The sequence below is a fragment of the Epinephelus lanceolatus genome, chromosome 8 (assembly GCF_041903045.1).
Source record: "Epinephelus lanceolatus isolate andai-2023 chromosome 8, ASM4190304v1, whole genome shotgun sequence".
In the NCBI taxonomy this organism is placed as follows: Eukaryota; Metazoa; Chordata; class Actinopteri; order Perciformes; family Serranidae; genus Epinephelus; species Epinephelus lanceolatus.
Window position 1 is genome coordinate 8,137,768 of NC_135741.1, and position 27,481 is coordinate 8,165,248.

Sequence of the window (27,481 nt, forward strand, 5' to 3'; positions counted from 1 at the left end):
TTGTCGTTTCTCTCTTTTACTTACGCAAAAGAAAAACACACACCAAAAAAACGCGTCCCAATTAACACGCCCACACACGCAAATGATTGGTTAGCGCCAGATGAGGCAGAGTCATGCACAGTCTTGTTCAAATAGTCAGACTGCAGCGGAGTCAGTCAAACATCCAGACAGACTTTGGTCAGCCCAACTCATATACCGTCGAACTAACCAAAGATAACCCCAGAGTCAGACACAAGTCCACATCATCAGTGGTTCATAGTCTGTGACTGACAGAAACACAACCACTGTCTCATGTTCACACACAAATACACTAATGTGCTGACCTTTGACCTCTGCGTTACATCAATACAGTACAGAACAGGGCAGAGACTGCACAAACACAGGTGTGCCAAACCATGTCTGATGCAAACAAAGTAAAACATTTCTCAAGGATTTTTTTACAGTAACACCTTCACCTGTCATTTTATTTTAGGCAGATTAAAGAAATCTGATATCCTAATGGACTGTTTCAATTTGTTTTGAATGCTTGAACCATTTTATCCGATTAAATGCGATATTAAGGCCGAGCAACACTGACAAAATCAAACGTCACAACATCTTTAATTGATCCCTCGATATCCATAACACTAAACTTGTATGAGGAAGCCTGCTGGGTGTTTCCAGGCGATATGACCTATGAGACATATGTAAGACACATTAATTATAGAGCTGTAGCTAAGGATGTCACAAGAACTAATGCCTTGATATCAACTTGGCGCCAAAATTCTAACATGACGGTACTTGTTTTTCTCTTGTACTGTAGGTGCTGCAGATGCAATTCTTCCTGACCTGATGGAGCAGCATGTACTTCTATGAGTGTTCTAGTTTGCCGTTAAATGCCAATGTAGACAACAACGACACATGGAAGATGGCGACGGCTACAGCTCCACTCGTCAAAAGGAAAAGTGTTTTTTTTTTTTCCCTGAGGCCAGCGTATTTTGTTAATTCTTTGCACTGGGAGCACCGTGTATTTACACTCTGCAAACGCCAGCAGCGTGACGAGGCACTGAACGTCTATTCTACATTAGGCTTGGCGTTTTTTTGTCTGATCGCAGAGAGTTGAAAAATGTTTGACTTTAGGAGCAACGCTAAAATCAACCTGCTTAGCTGTCCCTCCATTGTGACATTAGAAAGTGTCACATTTATCTTGCAAGTGTACTCTTCTTCAACGTTTGCTTTACTTCCTGGATTTTTCCCACATGGAAATTCTGACCAATCAAGAGCAGCTTTCTCGCACAAGGCATTTTATCTGGTCCGCTTGTAAATGCTGCCATGAGAACACAAACCAACTCTAAGCAATTATACAACTTTGTAACACAATTAGTCCCTGATTGGGACCAAAGCAAGACCACTCTAGGTCTGAAAGCACTCAAACCGTGGGACCAAACTGGGTACTGAGAATTGTGAAATTTCACTAGTATTGTCATCTACTACTGGTGGCATCATGACATTCTTTGCTGTAACTGATGTTTTCTTTCATACTGATTAATCTAGGAGTTGGTTTTTCCTTTCAATTAGTCAATTAAAAATGTATCGATATAAGTCAGGAATAAGGAGAAATTTCCATCTCAAGTTCTCCGACCCCAAAGTGTCATTTTAAAATCACTTAATTTCTATCATTCTTTATATTTTATTTCATTTTAGTTAAGTTGGGAGCATGAGACAAAAAAACATTTAAGACTCTGACACTGGACAAAGCTAGAAACTACACATTTTTGGTGTTTTCTTTGCTAAATCAATCACTTAAGTTGTTGCAGCATAATATCATGAATGTTGATATGTCAGAGGTTGTAAGAGGAAACCATCTGAGATCATTAAACTGCACAAAGAGTCAAATAAGTTTAGAAAATGACATCACTCAACTGTTTATTAGCCTTTAGGAAAAGGAAACGATAACAGCTTTCCCAGATTATATCGATACTATATTGAAATATTCCAACTTTCCAGTACTGAGGTTCCTTCCTCATCTTCAAGTCTTGTCGAGACGTTGATTAGTTACTCACGGCAACTTACAGTCCAATATCTGCTGCTGCATTAAGCATGATTGATCGTCAGAGAAAAAGTCTGAAGAGCTAAATGCCTGCAGAGCGAGCGTGCTTTTCATCAAGCCGAGCTGACAGAGACTGAGCCAGGTCAAACTCTGCTACACGTTACGTTTTTGCTACCTTTTTTGTTAAGAGCCAATTTTCATTGTCCTCTTGGGAGCAGAGCACACGACCCCGCAGGGCCTCCCTATGTGTGCCAGAGAGGGCCTGCTTTCCTAAACATTACACAGAGTTGCCATTAGCTGTGGCCCAGTAGGTGGGATTGAAAACAGCGCCCAGTAAGGCTGCAGGAGATCAAAGGGGGAGCCTGGGCAGGCCTGGCCCCGACTCTGATTTATTTTTCAATAAATAAACGATGCATCTGTTGAGGAGTGGCACGGGAGAGAGCTGCCGCGTGCTCGCTTTCTTCTGCCGCCATCTGTCCTCTGGCCGGGCAAGGAGGCGGAGGAGGAGAGCCAGGGCCTGTTTTTTTTTTTTTTTTACTGCTGCCGTTATGCAACAAGACGGCCTGCCTCACTGCATGCCTGTTCCCTATTAACCGACTCTCCCTCATTCTGGTACCGTACAGGCCCGACGCCTTCACACACATATGGATTTACTCAAACAGAGGCACTTGTTGTGTTTCATCCTCCCAGGAGAGAGCAAAATGTGAGTGTGTGTGTGCCTGTGTGTGTGTGTGTGTGTGTGTGTGTTACCCAAACACATGTTAAGTATGCTCATCAAAAGGAGCCGCAGTGGTTAATTCTGGTGAGTTTTCATTCACTAACAGGCATCAAATGTGCGCTGAGGAGGGGCATTTAACGGGCGGTGATGTCATGAAAACTGCAAGTGAAAATGAAACAGTGACGGCGGGTGAATATAATGATCCTAATAAGGAAGACTGAACATTTAACCATTTACGGCGATGTTGCTGCAAGAAACATGAGCAGTCAGACGATCAGACGATCAGACGATCAGACAGTCGGCCGTTCACTAGTTTCGAGGGGTATGACTGTACACAGATGTCACGGTTCAGGTCATTCCGAGGAGTCTGATACGTCAGGGAAAAAACCCAAGTGATACTTGTGATAAATAAAGTTGAAAGAAATTACATTTCTAGGCATCGTAACAGATTATAAACTACACTGCAAGCCGCATCTAAATCATAGCAAAGCCAAAATTTCAAAGTCAACTGCAAGTTCTTCTAAATCATGCCTCATTTTTATTTGCAGACTGAAATAAATTCTAAATTCTGAAATTCTTCGTTTCTTTTCACTTATTTTGAACACACAGTAGTACAAGTCTCAAAGGCAGACAGAGTTCTCTTCCTGGGGACTGAGGGAGCATTTTGTGCACTTGCAACTTTGGTAAATTATTTTCATTAGGAAATTTCAAACACTTCTGCATTACACTGTACAAACACTGAACAAACATGTTCCCAAAAGAGTAACAGCGTTCAACAAGCTACAGAACTGAAAAGCAATTGTTTTAATATGGAATTAATATTTAACAAAATATAGTAAAAGTAAATTTGTGCAGGAGGAAGAGTGTTCGGTTATATGCTGATGTAAATGCCAAACTTCTGTATTTCCTTTTTTATCCTGTTCTGTTTTTGCATCTAGGGGCTGCTTTAAAGCACCAGGGATGAGGCGTTTTTTTGCTCATCCCAGTGATCCACACATCTGGGTGATGCTGTCCAATGTGTGTTAGCATGTTTGATGTGTTTACATTCATATGACGAAGCAACACTGACACACCGTCCTCGTCTTGCACACAACTCTATCTCTGCTGCTGTGGTACCTGACCAGAAATCTGCAAGCGAGTCTTCTAGCTCCAGCATTTCATTTGTGCTCAACATATTGTGACTGACTCACACCAATTAGCTCGTTGTGCCAACCTCGGCAAATGTTGCCAACAATGTACAACTAAAAGGTTCTCTGCCGTGTGAACTTTGGTTCTGCATTATGTACATAACTCTACATACTGTGTTCTGCTCACAGCCGCATGCACCAGACTGGGACGGCACGAATACACAAACTGTTTCTGGCACATATAGTTTACAATGATAACTGACAGATTTTCAACTCAAAATAGAAAGTAATTTTTGCAACAGTGGGTTTCTAATCTGCCACAATAGTAAACAAAGCAGGCTTCTTATTTCAAGCTGAAACGACGACGAGTCAGAGCAGATTTTAGCTCATTAATGTGAACACTGTCGCTGATTTTAAAATTTCCAGATAGCCTGTTTTATAATTGAGAATCCTGCAAAAGGGTCTGGATATACACTTGAAGGCTACACACATGCTGTAATGCTAAAAGGCTACAGCTACACGTCCCAGGCAAAAACATCAACATCTTCACCAGCTGATGATCCAAGCAGAGGCCGTAATGACCATGTGTTCGTACACTGCGGAGCTGGTTAGCTATATTAACCTAGAAGTTGGTCTGTAGACTGGATAAGATGTGAACAACAGACTAGTTGGGTATTAACTGAACTATCTGCCTGCATTTTATCTTCAAAAAAAATCGCATGATCATGTTTCTACAGGCTTCTTTCCGCATCACAGATTTCTCCCCCAGATTCACTTTTACCAGCAGCAAAGGTGGACACGATAAAATTCAAGATGGAATAAACTGGATTACAGACTGGAATTACCTCCCCAAGAAACATGTCATATCAGTACATCAGACTCCAGATAAGTTTGTGTGACTAATGTGCTTGTTTGATGGTTTGTTGACTAAGGACTGTGTAACTGTACACAGAATTTCATAATGTCATCCTCCTCTGCACGGTGACAAACCATGGGAGAGAAAGGTTTTTTCCAGGGTTACACATTTAGGAGAAACTGGACCATTTTGCAGAGGTGTTTTTTGCAAGTCACCTGTAAGTCACAAATATTTGCACTCAAGTATCAAGATCAGTTCTGAAGTCCTTGACATGGAGTTACCGGTCCTTAACAGTTCATAATGCTCTCCTCACCAAACCCATTTTTATAACAGAGTAAGGTATTAAGAAGAAGAAAGAAATATTAGCACATTTTTGGAGAAATGAAAGAGTGATTCCAGAGAGAAGCAGACAGAGGGGTCTACAGTCTGTGTTTGAAGGATATATCCAGGATGTCAAACTGACTCAGCAGCAACAACAGGTTAAAAAGACAAAGATAGTTAGAAGCTAAAGCCGAACTATAGGCTACAGATCACAGTGTAAAAGTGAACCACCACATCACTGCTGATCGCCACACAAGACAGTGAATATAAAGGGAAACTATGCTGATATTGAACCAGCTGTGTGGCATCGCAGTGTGTGCAGTGTGTTTGGCTTCACCCCCGTGCTGCTGCCAGCACCTGGACCTCCGCCACTGGACGGGCAGGGATCTTTTAAACAACGTTCATTTGCCCACACTGTGATGACACACCGCTGGTTGATTATCAGCAAAGTTTCCCTGCTTCCCTTCACTGGTCCCTGTACAGCAGGGTCGGTCTTTGTTTCACTGTTATAATCATTAAAAAGCAAAAGCAGCATGTGTATACATTCAGTAGGCTATATCTTCAGTAGCTAGCTAACCCTACACTTTTCAGGGTTTGATTTTGGTTTTGGAACAGGGAAGAAACGTATATCTTTTTCCAACCTCTCCAGGTAACGAGTATCATTAATACACGACGTGCCCCAGACATAACATTTAGCTCCAAATCCACAAAACCAGCCTGAAAATGAAGGGAATCTGGAATGACTGCATTAGAGTCAATGGAGCACAGCTGTGTTGTTGTCTGACCCTGGTCTGAGCCGGCCTGATGCTAGGTTATGATTAGCCAGTCTGTATCCGAGGGCGGGACTTAACGAAGGGTCAATTGGCTTGGGCCACGGTTTCATGTACTTTCAAGTCAAAAGGCTCAAGTCCAAGTGAAGTCATGAGTCAGTGGTGTTTAAGTCCAAGTCCAGTTGCAAGTGTTCTTTTAATTTTGTTCAGTTGAGTCATCAAATTTGTGAGTCGAGCCTGACTCGGAGTCCAAGTCATTTGACTTCAGTCTACACCTATTCATCTCTGCCATTTAGTATTATTAACACACTGACATCATTTTCATAATTACACTGCGACACAGCAGAAGTAAATAACCCCCAAAGTCCATCATGGAATATTTGCATTTCCTCCTCTGGTCATAGATATATAAATCACAGGTGCCTTGACTCCAGATATTCATCAGCTCTCCTGTCCTGATGCTGCCTCAACACCATCTCTTATCTTTTTGCCCCTGCTACTATCACACACAGCAGAGTACAACACAAACAATGTAAAGGTGAAATCAGACACTGCCCAAAGGTCCATCTGACAGCACACAGTCACTCCAGGTTTGAGCTTTCACCACAGAAAGTAACAAACTCTGGAACAAACATGCTCACAGGAAACACTGTAACTCCTTTTTTGTTAAGCAGACTATGCATTCCAGTGAAAGGTATGTTTCAACATGCAGCCGGTGTTTGCGCACAGAAAATATTAGCAGCTCATTTTCCTCTTGGATGACTGGATATAGTTGCTTTTCTATCGGAATACAAGCATGAATAAAACCTGCAACAATTACTGAAAACACGAAATTCTATTTCTTTAAAAATAATTATATTTGGAAGACTTAAAAAGCAAAAGTTGAATCTGCTTTGATTGTTTTTAGCCCTACGACGAAAACACAAGTGACCCCAACCCCCGCAGCAGCACACTCAAATATTTACATGACACCAAAATGACACATGCCACTGTCACAGTGTCGTCACAGAGAAAAAACAACACACTCAAGCTTAAGGAGAGAAACGGAAGTAAATCCTCTTAGCGCTGAAGAACTAAACACAACTCCACACTATTCAGCTCAGCGTGATCAATACGGCAACACGAGAAGAGGCAGCACTCACCAGCAGCTGGTCTCACTCTGCTCTGACACAGTCAAGTGTACTGACTGCTGTCTCAGGGCAAATCTTGGCCGGACTGTGACGCAACCAGCCTTCCTATCCATAGCTTCAGGGCAGAAAAAGAAAGAGGGATAGACAGACAGGAGGGCGGCGAACAAGTCCAAAAAAGGATGAAGTCAGAAGGGGGAAAAAAAACTGGGTATTCCAAGTGAAATCAGAATTGATTTTGGAGACTACTTCCAATTTGGTATAAAGAATATGGAAAGGAGAGAGCTCTGGTGTGTGCCAGGGGGCACGACTGGTGTGTTGATATAAGAAGCAGATGTGAAATATGCAGACAAAGCAGGAAAAACAGGCTTTAAGTGCTGGTCTGCACAGATGTGAATGTGTGATACCTTCACAGCCTTACACAGACAGAAAAAAGCAGTCAACAAAAAATGAATCGGTGACTACCTGAATAATCGATTAATTGTTTCAGAGTTTCTAAAAAAGGGGAATTTGTTGCTTTTCCTTGTCTTGCAATTATTATTAATAATAATCTTTATTGCCGACAAATGTGGCTTCACAATGGATGTACAGAGAACAATAACGGACATGGCTCCAGTGTAAAAAGTGGTCACGATTTTTTGAACTCTTTAAAAAGGGGATGGACAGGATCAGCCACAGTTTGTAGGGCTTTGTGTTTCACCTGTATGTTACATATACAGTACAGGCCAAAAGTTTGGACACACCTTCTCATTCAATGCGTTTTCTTTATTTTCATGACTATTTACATTGTAGATTCTCACTGAAGGCATCAAAACTATGAATGAACACATGTGGAGTTATGTACTTAACAAAAAAAGGTGAAATAACTGAAAACATGTTTTATATTCTAGTTTCTTCAAAATAGCCACCCTTTGCTCTGATTACTGCTTTGCACACTCTTGGCATTCTCTCCATGAGCTTCAAGAGGTAGTCACCTGAAATGGTTTTCCAACAGTCTTGAAGGAGTTCCCAGAGGTGTTTAGCACTTGTTGGCCCCTTTGCCTTCACTCTGCGGTCCAGCTCACCCCAAACCATCTCGATTGGGTTCAGGTCCGGTGACTGTGGAGGCCAGGTCATCTGCCGCAGCACTCCATCACTCTCCTTCTTGGTCAAATAGCCCTTACACAGCCTGGAGGTGTGTTTGGGGTCATTGTCCTGTTGAAAAATAAATGATGGTCCAACTAAACGCAAACCGGATGGGATGGCATGTCGCTGCAGGATGCTGTGGTAGCCATGCTGGTTCAGTGTGCCTTCAATTTTGAATAAATCCCCAACAGTGTCACCAGCAAAACACCCCCACACCATCACACCTCCTCCTCCATGCTTCACAGTGGGAACCAGGCATGTGGAATCCATCCCTTCACCTTTTCTGCGTCTCACAAAGACACGGCGGTTGGAACCAAAGATCTCAAATTTGGACTCATCAGACCAAAGCACAGATTTCCACTGGTCTAATGTCCATTCCTTGTGTTTCTTGGCCCAAACAAATCTCTTCTGCTTGTTGCCTCTCCTTAGCAGTGGTTTCCTAGCAGCTATTTGACCATGAAGGCCTGATTCGCGCAGTCTCCTCTTAACAGTTGTTCTAGAGATGGGTCTGCTGCTAGAACTCTGTGTGGCATTCATCTGGTCTCTGATCTGAGCTGCTGTTAACTTGTGATTTCTGAGGCTGGTGACTCGGATGAACTTATCCTCAGAAGCAGAGGTGACTCTTGGTCTTCCTTTCCTGGGTCGGTCCTCATGTGTGCCAGTTTCGTTGTAGCGCTTAATGGTTTTTGCGACTCCACTTGAGGACACATTTAAAGTTTTTGCAATTTTCCGGACTGACTGACCTTCATTTCTTAAAGTAATGATGGCCACTCGTTTTTCTTTAGTTAGCTGATTGGTTCTTGCCATAATATGAATTTTAACAGTTGTCCAATAGGGCTGTCGGCTGTGTATTAACCTGACTTCTGCACAACACAACTGATGGTCCCAACCCCATTGATAAAGCAAGAAATTCCACTAATTAACCCTGATAAGGCACACCTGTGAAGTGGAAACCATTTCAGGTGACTACCTCTTGAAGCTCATGGAGAGAATGCCAAGAGTGTGCAAAGCAGTAATCAGAGCAAAGGGTGGCTATTTTGAAGAAACTAGAATATAAAACATGTTTTCAGTTATTTCACCTTTTTTTGTTAAGTACATAACTCCACATGTGTTCATTCATAGTTTTGATGCCTTCAGTGAGAATCTACAATGTAAATAGTCATGAAAATAAAGAAAACGCATTGAATGAGAAGGTGTGTCCAAACTTTTGGCCTGTACTGTACATCACTGTTGTATCTGCTCTTTCCTACGAATTTTACAGGCCACGTTAGGGCTAGCCATACTTGCCAACATTGGGTTGTGAAAAATAGGGAGATTTTTTTCATCTGTGTATCTGCCCAAGGAACAAGGTTCCTTTGCAGGGTGTGCGTATAATTGTTGTCATTTCTTGCCTTGTATTTTAAACCTGATGAAGGAAACTTGTTCTGAAAATGTTCTTTCTTTGATATTCAATAAATGATTCTGTTTACCATTGAGGATAATGAAAAAATTAGCAGTTTTAATTGTTGAAATGAGTACCAGAAGGCTAAATAATAAGGCGGTTACACTGCAATGCATTTAGTATGCAGTATTTATTGCACATCAAATTAAAAAGTGTGTGCCACTGACTGTGCCACCCTCGGAGGCCACACCGCCCACGGAAGCGCTGCGAATAGCCTCGAAGCGCCAAGAAGCAAAGCCAGTTTCCTTTCGCCGCACGTGATAACCGACAGTGTCATCCACACTGGCTGCGCCGCGCAGCTCCGTCGTTTCGGCGTCTGGTCTATTTTCTGCGCGAGCGGCGAGCGATTGTGTCAAGCCGGGTGACGGAGACAACAGCTGGGAGCAGAACCACTTGTCGACCAGCATGGAGAAATGTGCATCTGATGTAAACGGAAGTGCTCCGTCTCGCGCAAGAATTTTGGTGCGCTGTGCTTCGCAGCACTTCCACTTCGCAGCGGTGTGGCCCTGGCGTCAGGTGTCTCTCTTTCTCTATCCATTTCTGTCTGGTCGCTGAACTGACAACGCTACTTGGCGTATCACTGCCTCCAGCGAGTGACTGAGTCACGTCACCGGCTTGCCTCATACGCGCAGGCAGGCCAGGGTTGCCAGATACTGCAACAAATATTCCCCACAATATTACTTGTTTCCTTCACTGTAAAATCGGGAGATCAGCGGGAGAAATTACTGACCTGGAGCATCGCGGGAGATAGGGTTAAAAATCGGGAGTCTCCCGCGTGAATCGGGAGAGTTGGCTAGCAAGTATGGGCTAGCAAGGTATCAGACTGTTACTACACCATGAAGAGTTGTAGTGTAGCTGTAGCTATCAGAGTACACAATAACGACAATATTGTGATAACTACAGAAAATCTGAAAAATTAAAATAATGCTATCAGTAAAATTCATCTTTATTAATTGTGCATTTTGTATCTTAATTTTGTGGCAAATGATTCACACTTAAAATACGAATGTAGGGACATGAAGAGAGTTTGTAAACATAACTGTACAAAGCGAAGAATGGTAATAAACAGAAAATATTTAAAGGTTTTAGTGTGTCGGGTTTAGTGCAATCTAGTGGTGAGATTGCAGATTGCAACCAACTGAAACTTCTCTCGTGTGCAAGCATGTCGGAGAACTATGGTGGCCAACGCGAAATGCAAATGGTTCTATCTAGAGCCAGTGCTTAGTTTGTCCATTTGGGGCTACTGTAGAAACATGGCGGAGATAGATAGAGTAGATAGAATTGGCTCATTCTAAGGTAATGAAAACATGTGATTCTTAGTTTCAGTTGATGATACACTTATGAAAACCTACCTATCAATACACAGGGTTCCCACACATTTTAATGGACAAAATTTCAAATCTTTTCCATGACTTTTCAAGGACTCTTGATAACATTTTTTTTCTTGCCGCATTTGCCCCGCATATTTCACCCATATCAGATTCAAACTCTATGCAAACCTAATTTCAGCTGTCTGGCATACATGAATGGAGCGACAGAACGCAGGGAGAAAATGAAGAAACGAATGTGATGGTAAACAAAACGTCACATCGACGGATGCACTACGAAGAATAAATTTGCCATTGTTACATTACATGGAAGGTTAACGCCAGAAGATTACAGCAACAATTTCATCACACACAACAAATTCCATGACCTTTCCAAAACTTTCAATGATTTGTACTGATTCCATGATTTTTCCAGGTCTAGAAAACATGATTTCCAGGTTTTCGTGAACGTGGGAGCCCTTCTCATGTCCCCCTAAATCCTACACACCGGACCTTTAAGAGGTCCTGGATTATTTACACAGTATTATCATATCTCTATTATTGACATCAATATCTAAGCTTTAAAAAAGTTGATACTGGTATATCGTGACAGTCTTACATAAAATATAATCAATTCAGTATCTTTGGGTTGTGTTGGCTGAGCAAAACAAGACATCTGATAGTCTCCTTAAATTCTACAAAATGGAGACTATCATTTTTCTCTAATTTCTGATGTTTTGTTGACCGAAATAAATAATCAGTTATCGAGAAGACTAATCAATGATTAAAACATGTCCTCCTTTAGTTCGGCTATCCTTTGCTTTTACAGAGAATGAATGAAAACTGCAACACATGCTAACACAGAGTGTTTCTCCAGCAACACACTTCTTATATTCTTGAATAAACGCGTCGTCACACTGGAAAAAGAAATGAAAAGCTTGATCTTTATGTTAAATGTACCTACCATAGAAGACTCCAGTTTCAAGGAAAGGCAACCTCGTTGAGTTTCAGTGGAAAAACCAATCAATATCTCCAACAAACAGCAGGTGGTTAAAGTTTTAGTTCCTACGCGGGTCACTCTGTGGTCCCTCAGACGAGTGTTTGTGTTTCAGTGAGTTTCAAAATAATCCCGACCTCTCTGGTGAAAACAGCGGACGGAGTTCATCTGACAGACGGTGGGATCGAAATAACGTGACAGAGCTGCGAGGCTCTCTCTGTTTACTACTGCAGTCTACTGGGAAGACACACACAAACATACACACACACGCAGAGGGAGAAAATCATCAGCCCCGCCTATCTGCTCAATCACACACCCACAAGCTCACACACATCCTGGCTGACTCATATAAACTCCCCGTGAAACTGAGCTCTTTTCTCCTGGGAATTAACAAACTTTTCCGTCTGACGTACAGCTCTGTGATGTTTCAGCTGATCCTCATGTAAACCAAAGTCAATGAGCAACAGTCCGTTTTCTTCTTATTCATGTCCGTGCTAAAGTCTCCTGCGTGATTTAGTGCCTCAGCAGAACTCTGACCCTGAGGTGACAGAAGGTTAAATGAGGGTGTTCAGTTGAGTTTCTTTAAAAATGCTGACCGGGGGCCGAGTGTGTTCAAACAACCACTTCATAAACATTAAAAGACCACATTCAGACTGAATCAGTCCTGAAATAAAAAACAGATTTTTAAAAAGTAGGTTGAGGTTAAATGAGGAATAATGAAAAATGACCTGATGTTCCTCTCTGACATTAACACCTTCAGTTTGGTGTAGGGCTGCAACTGAAGATTATATTAACTGCCAATTAATATATTACTATCTCGATTAATCGATTAGTTGTTTGGTCTATAGAAAATTTTCAATCAGCGTTTGTTTTCGAAAGCTCAAGATGTTCTCCTCAATCATCTTGTTTTGTTCACAACCCAAAGATATTCCATTTACTGCCATAAAAGAGCAAAGAAACCAGCAAATATTCCCATTTAACAAGCTGGAATCAGAGACTTTACTCAGACTGATTATCAGATTAGTTGGCAATTAATTTAGTAGTAATCGATTCATTATTAAAGCTCTAGTGTGGTGTAGTGAAAAGATAAGTATATTGGATTAAAGTGCTCCTCAGCCGATGAAAACAGTCGAGTGGTGCAAGATGGAGTCCTGAAACCTGGACATAAGTTAGCATTTTAGCACTCCTGGTTCCCTCATCTCAAAGTCAGAGTTTTCTTGAATGTTTTTTTTGTTAGATGTCTGCAATAAGGTCTGTGGTTAACAAGTTTAAGAGACTTTAACATTTGATCTACGATATACTCTCTCGATGCCGTACCTGCAGCGTAGCCTGACATGCACCTCCCCAGAAATGTAACTAAACGTCGCAGCGACACAGACCTCCTGTTTATGTTTGTAAGCTGAAACCATTTCCCTCAGTGGAAACACAGCTTTTATTTACTTTAATTTCACAGATAAGAAACAATAAATTGTGAAGACAATAAAGCCTCCACAAAAATAGCATTTTAAGTCTTGTGTGTGATTTATCCTGGCTTCATATGAGCAGAGGAAATCTCCACTAGTCGCTAGGCTAATTTATACAATGTAAAAGGCCATAGGCTTGTGCTAATAACGTTAGCATGATATATTTGTTTAGAAAACGTGTTTAGTATAAGACAGTTGTTTTGTCGGTGAGCCTTGTGAGTTGTAATGGAGCCAAATTTTGTAACGTTACCTTTGTTAATTGTTGCTGTTGTCCCTGGCTTCATGAGTAAAAGAAAGGTCTGCTAGCCACTAAGCTAATTTATACAATGTAAAATGCCATAGGCTTGTGCTAATAACATTAGCCTGTTGTATTTGTGGGGAAAATGTGTCCAGATAAAGACAAGTGTTTGTGAGTGCTGCGAGTTATAGTGAAGCTGATTTGTGTACTTGTGTTTGAATGTGTGCCTGCATAAAGCTGAGGCACAAGTATTAATCCCACTTTAGTGGTAGTGATGTTAAAATCATGTGACTGGTGTAGTTTGTTTATAGTCTAACGTTAACTTTTTACTTCTGGTGATTGCTTTTACGCTTCAAAAATCATGTGCAGTGGTTTTCATTCATGAAGATAATCTTGCTGAAAAAAACTTGTAAGTGTCATAAACTGCTGTTTGCTGCAATAATCCAAAATCCAATGGAAAAAAACCCTGTTGGCTTTTTGTCACGTAAACCAGGTCAACACGAACTTCTAGGTTATACTACAAAAAAACATCATGCCTGCAGCACTCTGTTGTTTGGCTCTCTGACAACTTTGTCACGTCTGAGAAAAAAACCCAGATGATGTCACAGTAACGTCATCAGGGTTATCTCACTTGACAGTGTTCACACTTGTAACAGAAAACCTGCATTGAGACCTGCAACATTAGTCAATAAATCGTCAAGAATCAAGATAATCAGCAACTATTTTGATAAGTATTAATCATAAAAAAAAGTCACATATTTGCTGGTTCCAGCCTCTTAAACATGGGTATTTTATCATTAATGACGGTAAATTAAATATTTTTTGTTTTATTTTGGACTGTTAGTCAGATAACACAATTTAAGGACGTCACACAGGGTTGTGGGAAGTTGTGATAGCTGTTTTTTTTTTGTTTTTGTTTTTGATGTTTTAAACAATTACTTGATTCACTGAGAAAATAATCAGCAGAATAATCAATAATGACAAAAGCTGTGGAGTTTAAAATAAGGGGGTGTTTGCAGGGCAGGGAAGTTCTGATGAAGAGACGCTATAGACCCATATACTGTTAGTACAGTGTGACGTTTTTTGGTGGGCGGGGCTTAGCTGAAGGCAAAACAATTTCCCATAGACATTAGCTGGCAAGTTCTGTGGGCTTGATGGAGGAAGATGATGCGAGCGGTGCATTCGGAAATACTCGTTCCAAGTGCAGGAGCACTTCTTAAATTCAGAGCGCCGTCTGAATGTACCGTTGGGTTACCCAGAGCATCGCACTCTGGACACTGTCCGGGGAGACGCGGCAGCAGAGCACTGAGCAAAGTGAATGTGTGATTAACTTAACTGTTCGTTAATTCATGTAGAAATATAACACTCAGTGTCTTCATCCAACAGGGCTCTCATTTTAGTGTAGAGCGTCAGACTGAATATATGAACGGACCATGTCAGGTCACTCACTCTCCGGGACCGCCAGTGTTACTTGAATAAGTAAACACTGACCAACGGGACCAGACTGGCCGACCCGTATGCTCTCACTCAGTGGATGGATGATGTCACAGGAAGCCAATCTTACAAAGGAGGGTGACAGTTGAAGGTTTCCTCCAGTTTGTTTTGCTATGGAAGCTAACGTTAGCTAAAGCGCTAACAAGTTAGCGTTCCAGAGAAATCCAACATTCCTCTTAATACCTCTTCAGTTTCTGATGAGGTGGACATGATAACCCTTAATACACATAACGTTATTCATCCCTACAACAGGAAATACCTTTTCCCTAACCTGATATGAAGTGTGCGCTGCACATGTGAGCATTTTTGATGAAGGCCTCTGTCCAGTCCATTCGTTTTATCGCATTCAACCATAGTTGTCTTTGTTTTTGTTGACGGGCAGTGGCGGCTGGTATGTGATAAAATTTAAGTTTTGATCCATGACTCCTTCTATTCTGGCTCCCAATAACACATTGTGACATCGGCCCTGAAAGGGTCTATAAAATTAAATTACTGGACATACAGGATATAGCGTTTTTAAAGCTTGGGCCTCAAAGTCAGGATTATACCTCAGCCTCTGATTCTTTTTTTAGTCTATCTCTCATAACTCCACAAACTTTATGTAAATGCAATGCCAAATCGCTGAAATACCACATTAAACTAACATTTCATTGCTTTCATATTACTCAAATGTGAGGATTTGCCGTTTTTCTGTAATCAGCACATAAATCAAAAATGAAAATAAAAGTCAGCTGCTGCCCCGTGTGGGGTGGTGTGTGTGTGTGTGTGGGAGAGTACAACGCTGTGTGTGGGTGTGTGTTGTAAGAGCACGTATGATTTATAGCCTAATGTCCTGTTACAGTCTGTTGCGCTGACCACAAACACCCAGCCCACTTCTCTCCGTTCTTTTGTCATTCAGGTTAATCCGAGATGAACCGTGTTTAAATCCCACACAGTTAGCTAGCTCACAAAAACAATTCAAGGCCCTGAGGCTGGGGGCCGCATGTTTGGAGTAAGGCAAAGGGGGAGGTGCAGTGGGGAGGTTTTAATGCCCCAAAGCCCACCTCTTCTTGTCTTGTGTCTTCAAAACAAGGCGACCTGTTGAATCCATGTCTGCCCCGCCACCCCCCACTGTCAGCATTAATTAGTGGAGGCTATATTTAAAAGAGTGGACAGCAGCGATGTAATTATCTTCAAGGATTAGACCCCACTGGCATTGCCATTACTGGGGGGCTGAACATGAGTGACCTCCCCTTGATGCCTGACCTTGGCATTAACCCCTCGATAACCGTAAGCTCTGAATTCTTTCAAGTCTTCAAGGGGGCGGTTAAATAACAAAGGGATATGTGAGCGTGAAGAAGACAGGGATGAGCACGCTGGTGTGAGAAACAGAAGTGTGGAGAAAGAGAAAGGATTAAAGCCAAATATTTCACCCGTGATGATGCTGCTGGAAGTTCCACGGTTTCGTGGCTGGCTTCAGTTAAGAGTGATTTAGAGAGCACGCTTCCACCGCCATAATAACACGTTCTGAATTGGAGATTTTTCAAAGCTTATTATCGCCTCTGTAACTAAGCACTGCAGGCTGACGTTCTCACAGCATTTCATTAGGCAGCGGTTGCTCACGTTCTCAAAACACTCGCAGCAAACTAACAATTAGAGGGGTTTGCCATGAGAAGGCTCTTCGCATGCGAGAGATTTAAGGGGGGTTGTTTTCTCAATCTGTCTCCTCGCTGGGGGCCTTCCCTAAAGTCTTTGAACCCTGGCTATATTGGTCGGCCCATACAAGGCCGTTTCCATCGGAGCGTCAGTCAGGTACCCTTTTCCTGTTATTCCCCTGTCTGCCGCGATGCTGCTTCCTGACTGGGATGCTCCTGGCGTCACTGGTACACCTCCCTGACTAGGCACTGTATGTATGGACACACATAAGTCAGTGTCCAGCTTGTTTGTTATTTCTGGATGAAACTGATTGTCTTTCCACTAACACCAATGGACAGATATGCCCTTTTCCCACATTTCAGTGGCATTACATCATTATTATGGGTCAGTATTTGATCTTGAAACTCAGCGGGACGTCTTACAACAAAGTAACAGGATGACGGCACGTTGAATATCTCTCCCCGTCTCTTCAGTCTGCTGCTTTAAAGCTGTTCTGATCAATATTACTATTTTTTACAATGGAAGACATGACTGTGTGTGATGTGAGTCAGGTCACTTGACAAATTATCATCCGAATCTGTGGTTTTATTGTTGTTATAGTGTTTTAGCATCTTTCAGATAATTGTTTTGCTTTTACAGCTGCAACTTTACTGTTTCAATTCCCTCTGACTGTTTTCATCAGCATCATTTCCAGCTGCAACAGGAAGCTGTTTTCACCACCCACCCACCCCCAGATAGCAGGCAATCAAAGTTAGTGACTAGCTGGTAAACACAGTGCAGTATTTAGAAGCTACAGAGGTGGATATTTCCCAATTTTCCAAGAGTCTAAAAACAGAGCTAAAAAGAGAGTGAGTACTGGACTTATACTTGCTAGGCGGACACAAACACGACCTAAAATGTTACTTCGTGTCTGCTGGATGCGTCAGTAGGCAACCATCTGCTAGAACATTTACCATATCAACAAAAATGTTAACTTAATGTTTTATTTTTGTGAAAAAAAAAATCACTGTGAAATGTCTAATTGTGACATGCTAAAATGGTGGCTCCTAACTTGTGGGTCCTGGTCCAAAAGAGGATTTCGGGTCCATTGTGAATGGGCCGCAAATGACTTGCAAACCTGTCAAGTTTGTAAAAAAAACACTACATTTTTAAGTACAGTGAATTTCCAACACATAGCTTTTATTTTGAAGTGGGATTTTCTGCTGTAGATTGAATGACTAACCCACAGCTACTTGAGAGAGACAGCAAACTAGCTCGACGACATGGCCAAACACAAGTTTGACGCTTAATGTATTAAACTGTGTGGACCTTGAACTAATGACTAAGGAAAAATCTGTGCTAAAATATAGCATAAGTGTAGCGTAGACAGAGCCCCGACTCCCTACTGGATTAGCAAACTTTCTGTTGCTGCTGTCACATAAGTTATACCCAGGGCTGACCTGGCGCTGGCTGAATTCAAGCCGCTACAGCCACCGACCAAAGCTCCGGAGCAGCTGCCTGCTCTCCTTCTGCAAAAGCAGTCCACAGTGGTGGTGAGCGAGGCGGAGGGACCGTTGGGTGGCTAGCTTGCTAATTCTTGCTTCATTTGTGGTCTGATAAACAGAGAGAGTGGGGCAGGGAGGGGCTGAGCAAATGTGACCAGTGCAACTCTACAAAGAAAAAGATTGAATAAATCGATGTATAGGAAACACTGGGTTAATGTATAAAGCACGCGTATATGCCTGTGGTCGTATGGTAGGAGGGGCTTAGGAAAGAGAAGAAAGGGGAAAGATTTGCAAGGTGAAAGTGTGTTTTAAAATTCAGCCATTTTTTAACCCTTTCCAGATTTCTACCTACTCAAGCTTTACAACTACACTATGTTGTTTTTAATGCGTATTTGGTCAAATCCAATTCACCAGAATCAGCAGGTGTTGTTGAAATGCTACAAGTAAAAAAGATTAAACAGACTTCCAAGTAAATCCAGAGAATCTATGTACTCTACGTGCTGTGTTTTGTATTTTCACTGGAATATAGTCACCTCTCCACTGAAGTTGGGTGACAGTGGTCTGAGGTAAAATGAGTCAAAGTCTCAGAGTCATCAGCCTCTTTTTTCTAGACTGTCACATCCCACAGGGATGGAAAAGTACAGCCTCTGTGATTGGTGCACAGCTGAAGAGGTGTGTGTCTGTACAAGAGGGAGCTGCCAGCCTGTTGCAGCCTGCTGGAGTGGCTGGGATCCACACCGCGACAGTGTTACTTCACTGGAGTGAAGTCTCCACGTGAGGAAGGGAATATCAGTGACTGTCCACGAGGAAGACTTTCCTGTTTTTTACAGGATAAGTGTGTGTGGTGTTACATACGCTTAAGAAGAAAAAGTTATCATCAGCTGACGTGTGTAGTATGATGACAGCTGGCACTCACAACAGAAGCTAATAATTACGCAAGACTGATGATCAATTCTTTCCCATGTGGTAAAATCATTTACAAGATGTCATGAATGTGTGGTGACAAGCAAACCTTTTGTAAACTCACAATAGTCATCGTCACAAAGCCGATTACAGCATAACAAAAAAAGAGGTAAACAAACTAATTAAAACATGAATTGTCCACCATGAGAAGAAAAAAACTGGACCCTAACGGAAAGATGAATAACTCTTAATCAAGAACACTCTTACAATGCTAGAGAGGGCCAGTCAGTCCGGTCCAGAGTGTATTTTTTCCAGTAAATGAAACACTCATGCAGAAGCAGCTGCCTGGGATCACTTCTCCTGGTGCACAGACTAACAGTTAGTAATGATTTTTGAATGCATTTCAGTTTCACTGGATAGTTTACAGGTCTAATTAAAGCCTGGAACATTGTGTGGCCCTTCAGCCAACTGAGCCACAACACGCTGACTGAATCTGGCATGTGTATCCAAAATCCTAGCAACATGGCTCAATGGGCGGCAGCTCAATGTTGGTACGTTGTCTGTCCAGAACTTTGCTCTGGACTCAAATATCTCTACTGACTTGATTGCCACAAAATTTCGTACAGACATTCATGGTCCCCTGATGATGTATCCTCCTGACTTTGGTGTGTTTCAGCAACTACTGAATGGATTGCCATGAAATTTGGTCTCAGGTATACATGAGACCAGAAGGATGAATTGTTATAACTTTGGTGATCTATTGACTTTTTATTTAGCGCCATCCATCCATCCATTCAACCGTTTATCAGAGGCTGGGTCGTGGGGGCAGCTGGCTGAGCAAATTATTCCAGATGTCCCACTCCCCACCAACGATTTCCAGCTCCTCCTGGGGGACCCCAAGGTGTTTCCAGGCCAGATGAGATATGTAATCCCTCCAGTGTGTTCTGGGTCTACCCCGGGGCCTCCTACCAGAAGGACGTGCCCAGAACACCTCCAATGGAAGGCGCCCAGGAGGCTTCCTGATCAGATGCCCGAACCACCTCAACTGACTGGCTCTACTTGGAGCTCCCTCCAGTTGTCCAAACTCCTTACCCTATCTCTAAGTCTGAGCCTTGCCACCCCACTGAACCGCTTGTATCTGTGACCTCATTCTTTCAGTCATTACCGAGAGTTCATGACCATGGGTGAGAGCTGGGACGTAGATGGACCAGTAAATAGAAAGCTTTGCCTTCCGGCTCAGCTCTCCATTCACCATGACAGTCCGGCACAGCGCCCTCATCACTGCACATGCTGCGCCAACCCGCTGACACACCTCACGCTCCATTTTCTTTTCCAATACTTTGCTATTAAGATGGTGAACGTGGTAAATATTACACCCAAACGTTAGCATGTTAGCATTGCCATTGTGCGCAGAGTCGGGTTGTTTCATGGTTATGCTGGTCCAGTCCAGTGTATGCCTAAGTACAGCCTCACAGAGCTACAAGCTAAAATTTGGGCCCGGACACATGCTGTGTTTTTTGCACCCTCAAATCCATTTTTGTCAATGTAGATACACTGAAAAATAGGTGCTTCGGAACGCTTGCATGCTGCGATAGTGTTACGTTCAACTTTCGTAACACAACCACGTGAGTTGATCATTTTAACGCAGGCTACCCAGAGCTTTACAATCTGTCCCATGGACAATGTTTCAATACACACCTAAAAAAACAACAATTTCTGGAGTGTAGGCTATGATACAGTGCTGGTTGCAGTTGCTTAGCAATGTCAGGTGCAACCAGCCCTTGAAAGTTGGCACAAGAGTAGCGCCAGGTGCCTGACCTCATGCTTTCCAGGCTGTAAAAAATGCAGCATGTGTATGAGCCTTTCAGCTGGTAATAAAATCATGGCATGTTTTACCTTGCTTGATATGACAGCAATGTACATTCTGCTTGGGCATTATTTCTGCAGTAAATAAAACTACCATCAATCTACAAATACGTATAGATGTTGGAATATGTAGATTCAAACTATTAACCAAGCTGCAGAAGTGAGTCTTTACAAACTCGGCAGGCAGCCAGGATTCAGTATGCACAGGCTGATGAGCACTGAGCACACCTTTTTTAACTCTTACAGCTGCTTCCTTTACAAAGGAACCCTGCGTGAAGTTATTTTTGTAACAACAACTACAAAAGATAATGGACCTCCAATTTCTAGACAGTCTAGCAGCAGAAAATCTGTGTCCTGACAGACAACTGACGCTGCTGTGTGTGAATGAGAATGTCTGCGAATGTAAAGCAGGTGATGAAATGCTGGAAAAGAGTATGCAAGCTCGCTCTTCTTTCGAAAAACAAATTAACACTAGAGTATCTTGACAGTCAGCGTTTTGTTGAAAAGTGATTAGGTAACTTTTCCTCAGCTCCCCTGATGTCTAAATGACTCCAGAGTCATCAGAGCTCTGCAGACCACTGTTTCCATCAGTGGGCTTGTGTTACTTCATAAAGTAAACTTTCCAAGAACTTTACTGTTACAGCTGAGGTCACATCCTGATACATTTTTCCCAGAAAACCAATTTAAAGACTGTAGTCTGCAGTCACTCAAGTAGAATACAAGCTGTGAGAAATACATGCGGGTAGCAATCGAGCAAAACTGATGAATATACTGTATTTCGCTGCTATGAAGCAAATCAACTGCAACGTCTCACTTTTAAAGACGATGGAAACATTTGCTCAGAGAGGAAAATGCAAAGAAAAAAAGCACTAGAAGAAAGAAAAGCAACTCTGAAAATGCAAAGCAGTTGTTTCTAGGGCTGCCCCCTGATAATGACTAAATGTTAGTTGACCAGAAAGGTCATTAGTCGGTAAGATTTCATTGGTCACTGAGTCGCAGAAAAAAATAAAATGTGAAAATCTATTAGGAGCTGCACCTTGTCAAGATAAATCCAAACCTATATGCCTGGACCATGTGGGAATTTAATTTGAAAGGACAGACACAAGAAGTGGCCACGCTCAGCAGTCAGACAGGAGTCAGGTTACAAACCAATCACAGCCAACACAGATATCGAGGTACCTGTAATCTTAAGTCTGTCCCATTTTCATGAATGCAGTATCTCAGGAACCTTTGAGAAAACTTCTTCAAATTTGGCACAAACGTCCACTTGATTAGACTTTGATGGTCAAAGGTCGCTATGACCTCACAATGTTTTTGGACATACCTCAAGAATTCATACAATTGAGATGACAAATGTCTTAAAGGATAAAATATTCAGTCTGATAAACACAGAAAAGTTGATGTTAGTGCAGGGCTACCCAGAGCTTTACATCTGTCCCATAAGGCCCATTTCCACTGAAGAAGTTCCTGGTACTATTTGGGGGGCAGGAACTACTACAGGAACATCTTCTCTCTCGGCCCTCTCAACCGCCGTGTCTCCACTGAGAGAACGGAGTAGGAGGAAGGTTCCTGTAAAGTTACCGGGCTCTGTATGTGATGTAATCGTTGCGCGACCATTATGACCGGGGCGACATAGGGGCGCCGTTAGCCGTTAGCGGTGTCTGTAATGACTCCGGTCACGGTCCTTGAAAATTTTTTTTTTTTCCAGCGGATGTCTTAGTTACAACATGATTGAGCTAACTGGAGTAGTTTCATGTCGTATCCGACAACGGGAGGCTTTTAACAGATGACGTCCTGATGTTAGCTTTGCTGCTGCTGTTAGCTGTCCCTGTCAGCTGAGGCTTTCTAGACATTGTGATTTCCCAAAACTGAATAAATACCACACATAGCAACACAAAACTGCTTTGCTAGCTCAATCATGTTGTAACTAAGATATCCGCTGGGAAAAAAAAAAAAATTTCACGGACCGTTTTTTGAGTTATTTCAGACACCGCTAACAGCTAATGGTTAGCCCAGCTAATCTACGATAACGATGTTATTAATTACAAAACGTCACATCCCGCCTTGAGTATATCCAATCAGCACCAAATAATCCCCAAGCCCCAGCCAGGAGTTTCTCGGGGCCGTTCTGAGTACCTACTCCAAGGCAGGGACTTGTTTAGCCCCTGTAAAAGTTCCGGAACTCTGTCCTTCGGGTGTGGCTCCTGTGGTAGAGACACGCACCAACAGCCCCGGCCCCATAAAATTACCACAAAGTTCCTGCGGTGGAAATGGGCCTATAGACGATAGGCCTACACACTTATAAATAGCTCCTGGAGGAAGATCAGCTCTGCTCTCAGGATTTCACGTAAATAGGCTATACGATGCACAGAGCTGGTATCTACGGTTATTCCACAGGCTAGTTAATAACATGTCGAGCAGGAAATCCAAAGTGTGGGATCATTTTGAGAAGGTGAAGGACGAACCCAAGGTGATATGTAAACTCATCTTCATTGGTCGACTACAAACATGACGTATCATCTAAAACATGGAAGTAGCTACATGCCCATTAGCCCACAGCGTCATTAACAGGCGGCTCGCTCAGTGTGTGACGTGCACTTGTAGATAAAATATAGGCCTATATTAATGAAGGTTCATTAGTACGGTTTTGTATTTCTCTGTAATGTAGCACAGTGTTAACAATGTTACTGATACTATTCTTTCTCACACCTTCAACTCAAACCATTGTGTTGCCCCGCCCACAATATATCATTTAATAATGAAATTAATATTGGAAACATGCGTGACTAGTCGACTAATGGCCCTAAATGAAGACTATTGGACGACTAGGAAAATTCTTAATCGGGGGCAGCCCTAATTTTCTTCTGTTAGTGGTAGTGTAGTGGTGTGACAGGAACAGGTAAATCAAAGCCCTAAAAGGATGTCATGGGTACAGTTTAGATTCTGTTAGCACCTATGAAAACATGCAGGCCCTAAATGACAACTAGGAAAATTCTTAGTCGGGGCAGACCTAGTTGTTTCCCATCAGGACCTGTTTAAGCATTAACAGAATATCCCTCAAAGGAACCACAGTACAAGAAGGATGAGGAGGAGAGGCAGGTAAACTGAGAAGATACACACAGCTGTTTAGATCAGTTCATACATGCTGAGTGACTGACTGGTCCCGCCTTGCCGGAGAATCCATGGAGGCTGAAGGATGGACTACAATCAGACGGCTGGGAAGGTGTTAGTGTTACTCCAAGACACCGTCTCTACCTGGAAAAGGCACCTAATACCTTGCACCCTTCAGCCCCATTGACACATACAGAAAGTGGGCATCCAGCCCGATAAGAGCGTTTACTTGGCAGTCTTAGCAGGTCCCTGTCAGAGTCACTTAGGTGAGATTTTGGCCAAGCAGGTCAGTGTAAAGAAGAGCAAGGTTAAGTAAGTAGAGTCAGTGTGTCTGTATTTGAAAAAATAAAAACCACAAACTGGCATCAAAAGAAAATCTATTTTAGCAACTATGAAAAAAAGAGCCCAGCTGAGGGCGAATGATTCAATCACTAGTAATAAGGTGATTCTGTATATCACACTGGTGCGTCTGTGCTTGTCTGACTAATACTTACTTCCCCAAAAACATCACTGAAGGATTACTCACAATGTGTGACTGAATGAGACAGAAGAGAGGGAGGGAAAAAAAAGAAAGAGAGAAGACAGAATGAACGCCAAACCACAGACACAATGGGCCTGAGGCTGAGGAGCGGGTGATGGCATGAAACCCAAAAGCAAGGTTTCCATCGAAATGCGTCCCAAATTTCTGCAGAACTTCTAGAAAGCTGGCAAAAGAAAATGTGAGGGAGTCGACAGAGGGAAGAAAAAAAGGATTGAATTTATGTTTGTTTGATGGAGTAATTTGAGAAAGGTTACAGTCTCATCAGTCCACAGAGGTCTGACATTGGAGTAGGCGATACTTTAATCATACCTAATGAACCACTTGTTTTACGTGGGATGTATAAAATGACTGTATCATAAACACTGAGTATAAAGTGTCACTGTTATACGTCATACTTTTAAGCCGGTGGCCCTGTGCTTTAAATTTATGATAACAGTTCTTTATCTAACTTTATTAAAACAGTACTTTGTTTAACTTTATGATTAACTGCACTTTATTTAACTTTATTGTAACAATATTTTATTTACCTTTTTTACAGCAGTACTTTATTTAACTTTATTAAAACTGTTCTTTAACTTTATTATAACAGTACTTTATTTAACTTTATTATAACGAAACATTATTAGACTTTATTATAACAGTACTTTATTTAACTTTATTATAACAGTACTTTGTTTAACTTTATTATAACGAAACATTATTAGACTTTATTATAAAAGTACTTTATTTAACTTTATTACAACATCACTTTAACTTTATTATAGCGATACTTTATTGGCTTGATTATATCAGTACTTTATTTAACTTTATTATAACAGTACTTTATTTAACTCTATTACAACAGTACTTTAGTTAGCTTTATTATAACAGTACTTTATTTAACTTTATTATAACAGTACTTTATTTAGCTTTATTATACCAGTACTTTATTTAACTTTATTATAACAGTACTTTTACTTTATTATAGCGATACTTTATTCGCTTGATTATAACAGTACTTTATTGACTTTATTATATCAGTACTTATATCAGTATTTAGTTTAGTATTTTAATAGCCTACAATAGTTTAGAGAAGATTTCAAAATATTAAGCTCTATATCCTGTATCTCAATATAGCCTAAAAATATTGCAGTATTATTTATAAGCCATATCACCAGCCCCTGAAGTGACGTTTTTGACCATCGCTTTTTCTTTGTCTTCAGTGGAGCATAAGCTTGAGTGACAAGTAAGTCACATGCCTAATATTCGCTGTCCAAAAAATCACTGTCACACAGAAAGAGGGGGAACCTGAAAGTTGGACCCAGTTAACTGAAACTTCTCCTCATCCTTTCTGTTTCTGTCAAACCCCGACTCTCTTCACAGTATCCCTGTGCCTCCAGGTGTTTGGCAGGGAGGGGCCCGTTGCCAAGGCGATCCACACCTTTTCGATTTGTCTTGTCCTGTCTTGTCAAAGCTGAGGGAGGGAGGGAAACGAAGGAGACACGGATAGGAGCAAAGAGGAGGGAGGGAGAAGGGGGGGCAAGCGATCAGGGATAATAAGCCCTTCTCTGGGAGTCTGGATCCACAGAGCAAGCTCAGACTAGCACTGAACACTAACCAGCATAATCTCAAATGAATCCCACCAACTCAGCCAAGAAATGGATTGGACGTCATATTCCAGTCGGACACCTGCAGGCTGATTTTAAATCCCAGTGACTTGCAGAAACCCACAGCAAAGTATCAGCAAAGTATCCAAATATCTAAAAGTAAGCCCTCTTGGAATCACATGTGTCGGGTCGATCCAAAGGCCTTCTAGTAACCCTTGGAGAGCTGTTGTGTAATGTGGTGACAGCACTGAGCTACGGCAGCACGAGCACAGAGGGTGACACCTGGTGTGATTTCAGTAAATTATGGTGCAGGTGAACTCATTCAGTTCCAGGCCAGTCATGCTGAGACGCAGCCCCGCTAGGAGCTGATCTATGGCAGTGGGAGACCAAAGGCAGGCCTGTCTGGGAATAAAATGGTTTAAATGCAGTGCAGCACTGGCCTGAGATTCTCTGTCTGTCTGTCTGTGTCTGCTCTGTGTCCTGTTGCCAAGCTGCCGGCATATCAAAGAGACTATTCGTAGTGCTCTGAAAAAAAAAAAAAAAAACTCTTAAAAGTGAAATATAAAAGTTTAATGTTTTTTCATTTTCAGAACAAAAATGCCTTCTAAATCTCTTCAGTGGGTGGAGTGGGCGAAAGTTATATTTATGTTCCCATTCTTCCTAGAAATGTGCCTCGAACTTCTGCAGCAAATGCAAAGTGAGTGAGCTGTGGAAGGGGATAAGCAACAGAGAGCTGTGTATTATAGGTCAGGGTTGTCGTGACATTGCCCCCTGCTGTTTAAAACTTGCTACAGGCATGTTTAACTCTTGTGCAACAGCCATGAGATCCAGCTGAGTGAGAAACATGCTGTCAGAAACTATTACATTACACAATAATTTTTCATTTTTATTATAGTCCGGAAATGCCCAAAGCAGCATGACTCAGCTTCTCGATGTTCTTACTTCACACCTCAGAGTACTAAAAGCACCAGGAATATGAGGAATTGGGACATCTCAGGATATCCCCTCTGTACTAGGACAGGAAAGATCATTGTGAGGTCAAGCAGTTGAGGGGAAGTGTACAAAAACACTGATGCAGCATGATGAAAGCCGAATGATGAATGTAAAAATGTAATATTTTCCTCAAACATCTTTCATTTCACACTGCTGACTGATGATACAGTCAGGAAACAGTAAGCTTGTCATGGTTTTAATGTTCTAAATTTAGACATATTCAGGATTTTGTAGAACTAAAGACAGTGAATCTTAAATAAAGTGTATATAAAAAGTATAACTGATCAACAGAAAAAAAAGACTCCTTTACAAAGTGATGTAAATTAATTACAAATGTATAAATGCAAGC

At 41.8% G+C, this 27,481-nt stretch overlaps 1 protein-coding gene across 3 annotated transcripts in view; it reads right to left on the reverse strand.

Moving 5' to 3' along the window:
• Positions 1-27,481, reverse strand: part of plekhg5b (pleckstrin homology domain containing, family G (with RhoGef domain) member 5b) — a 114,213-nt gene that overhangs the window by 49,659 nt on the left and 37,073 nt on the right. The window contains exon 1 of one of the 3 annotated variants that reach the window (XM_033629268.2): positions 11,786-12,061. The exons of 1 other annotated variant lie outside the window; for it this stretch is intronic. In XM_033629268.2, the coding sequence (XP_033485159.1) occupies positions 11,786-11,788 (3 nt within the window). In that variant the 5' untranslated portion in view covers positions 11,789-12,061. Of the gene's footprint in view, positions 1-6,963; positions 6,982-11,785; positions 12,062-27,481 lie in introns of those variants that run through there. One more of the 3 variants, XM_033629270.2, reaches the window with a different exon arrangement.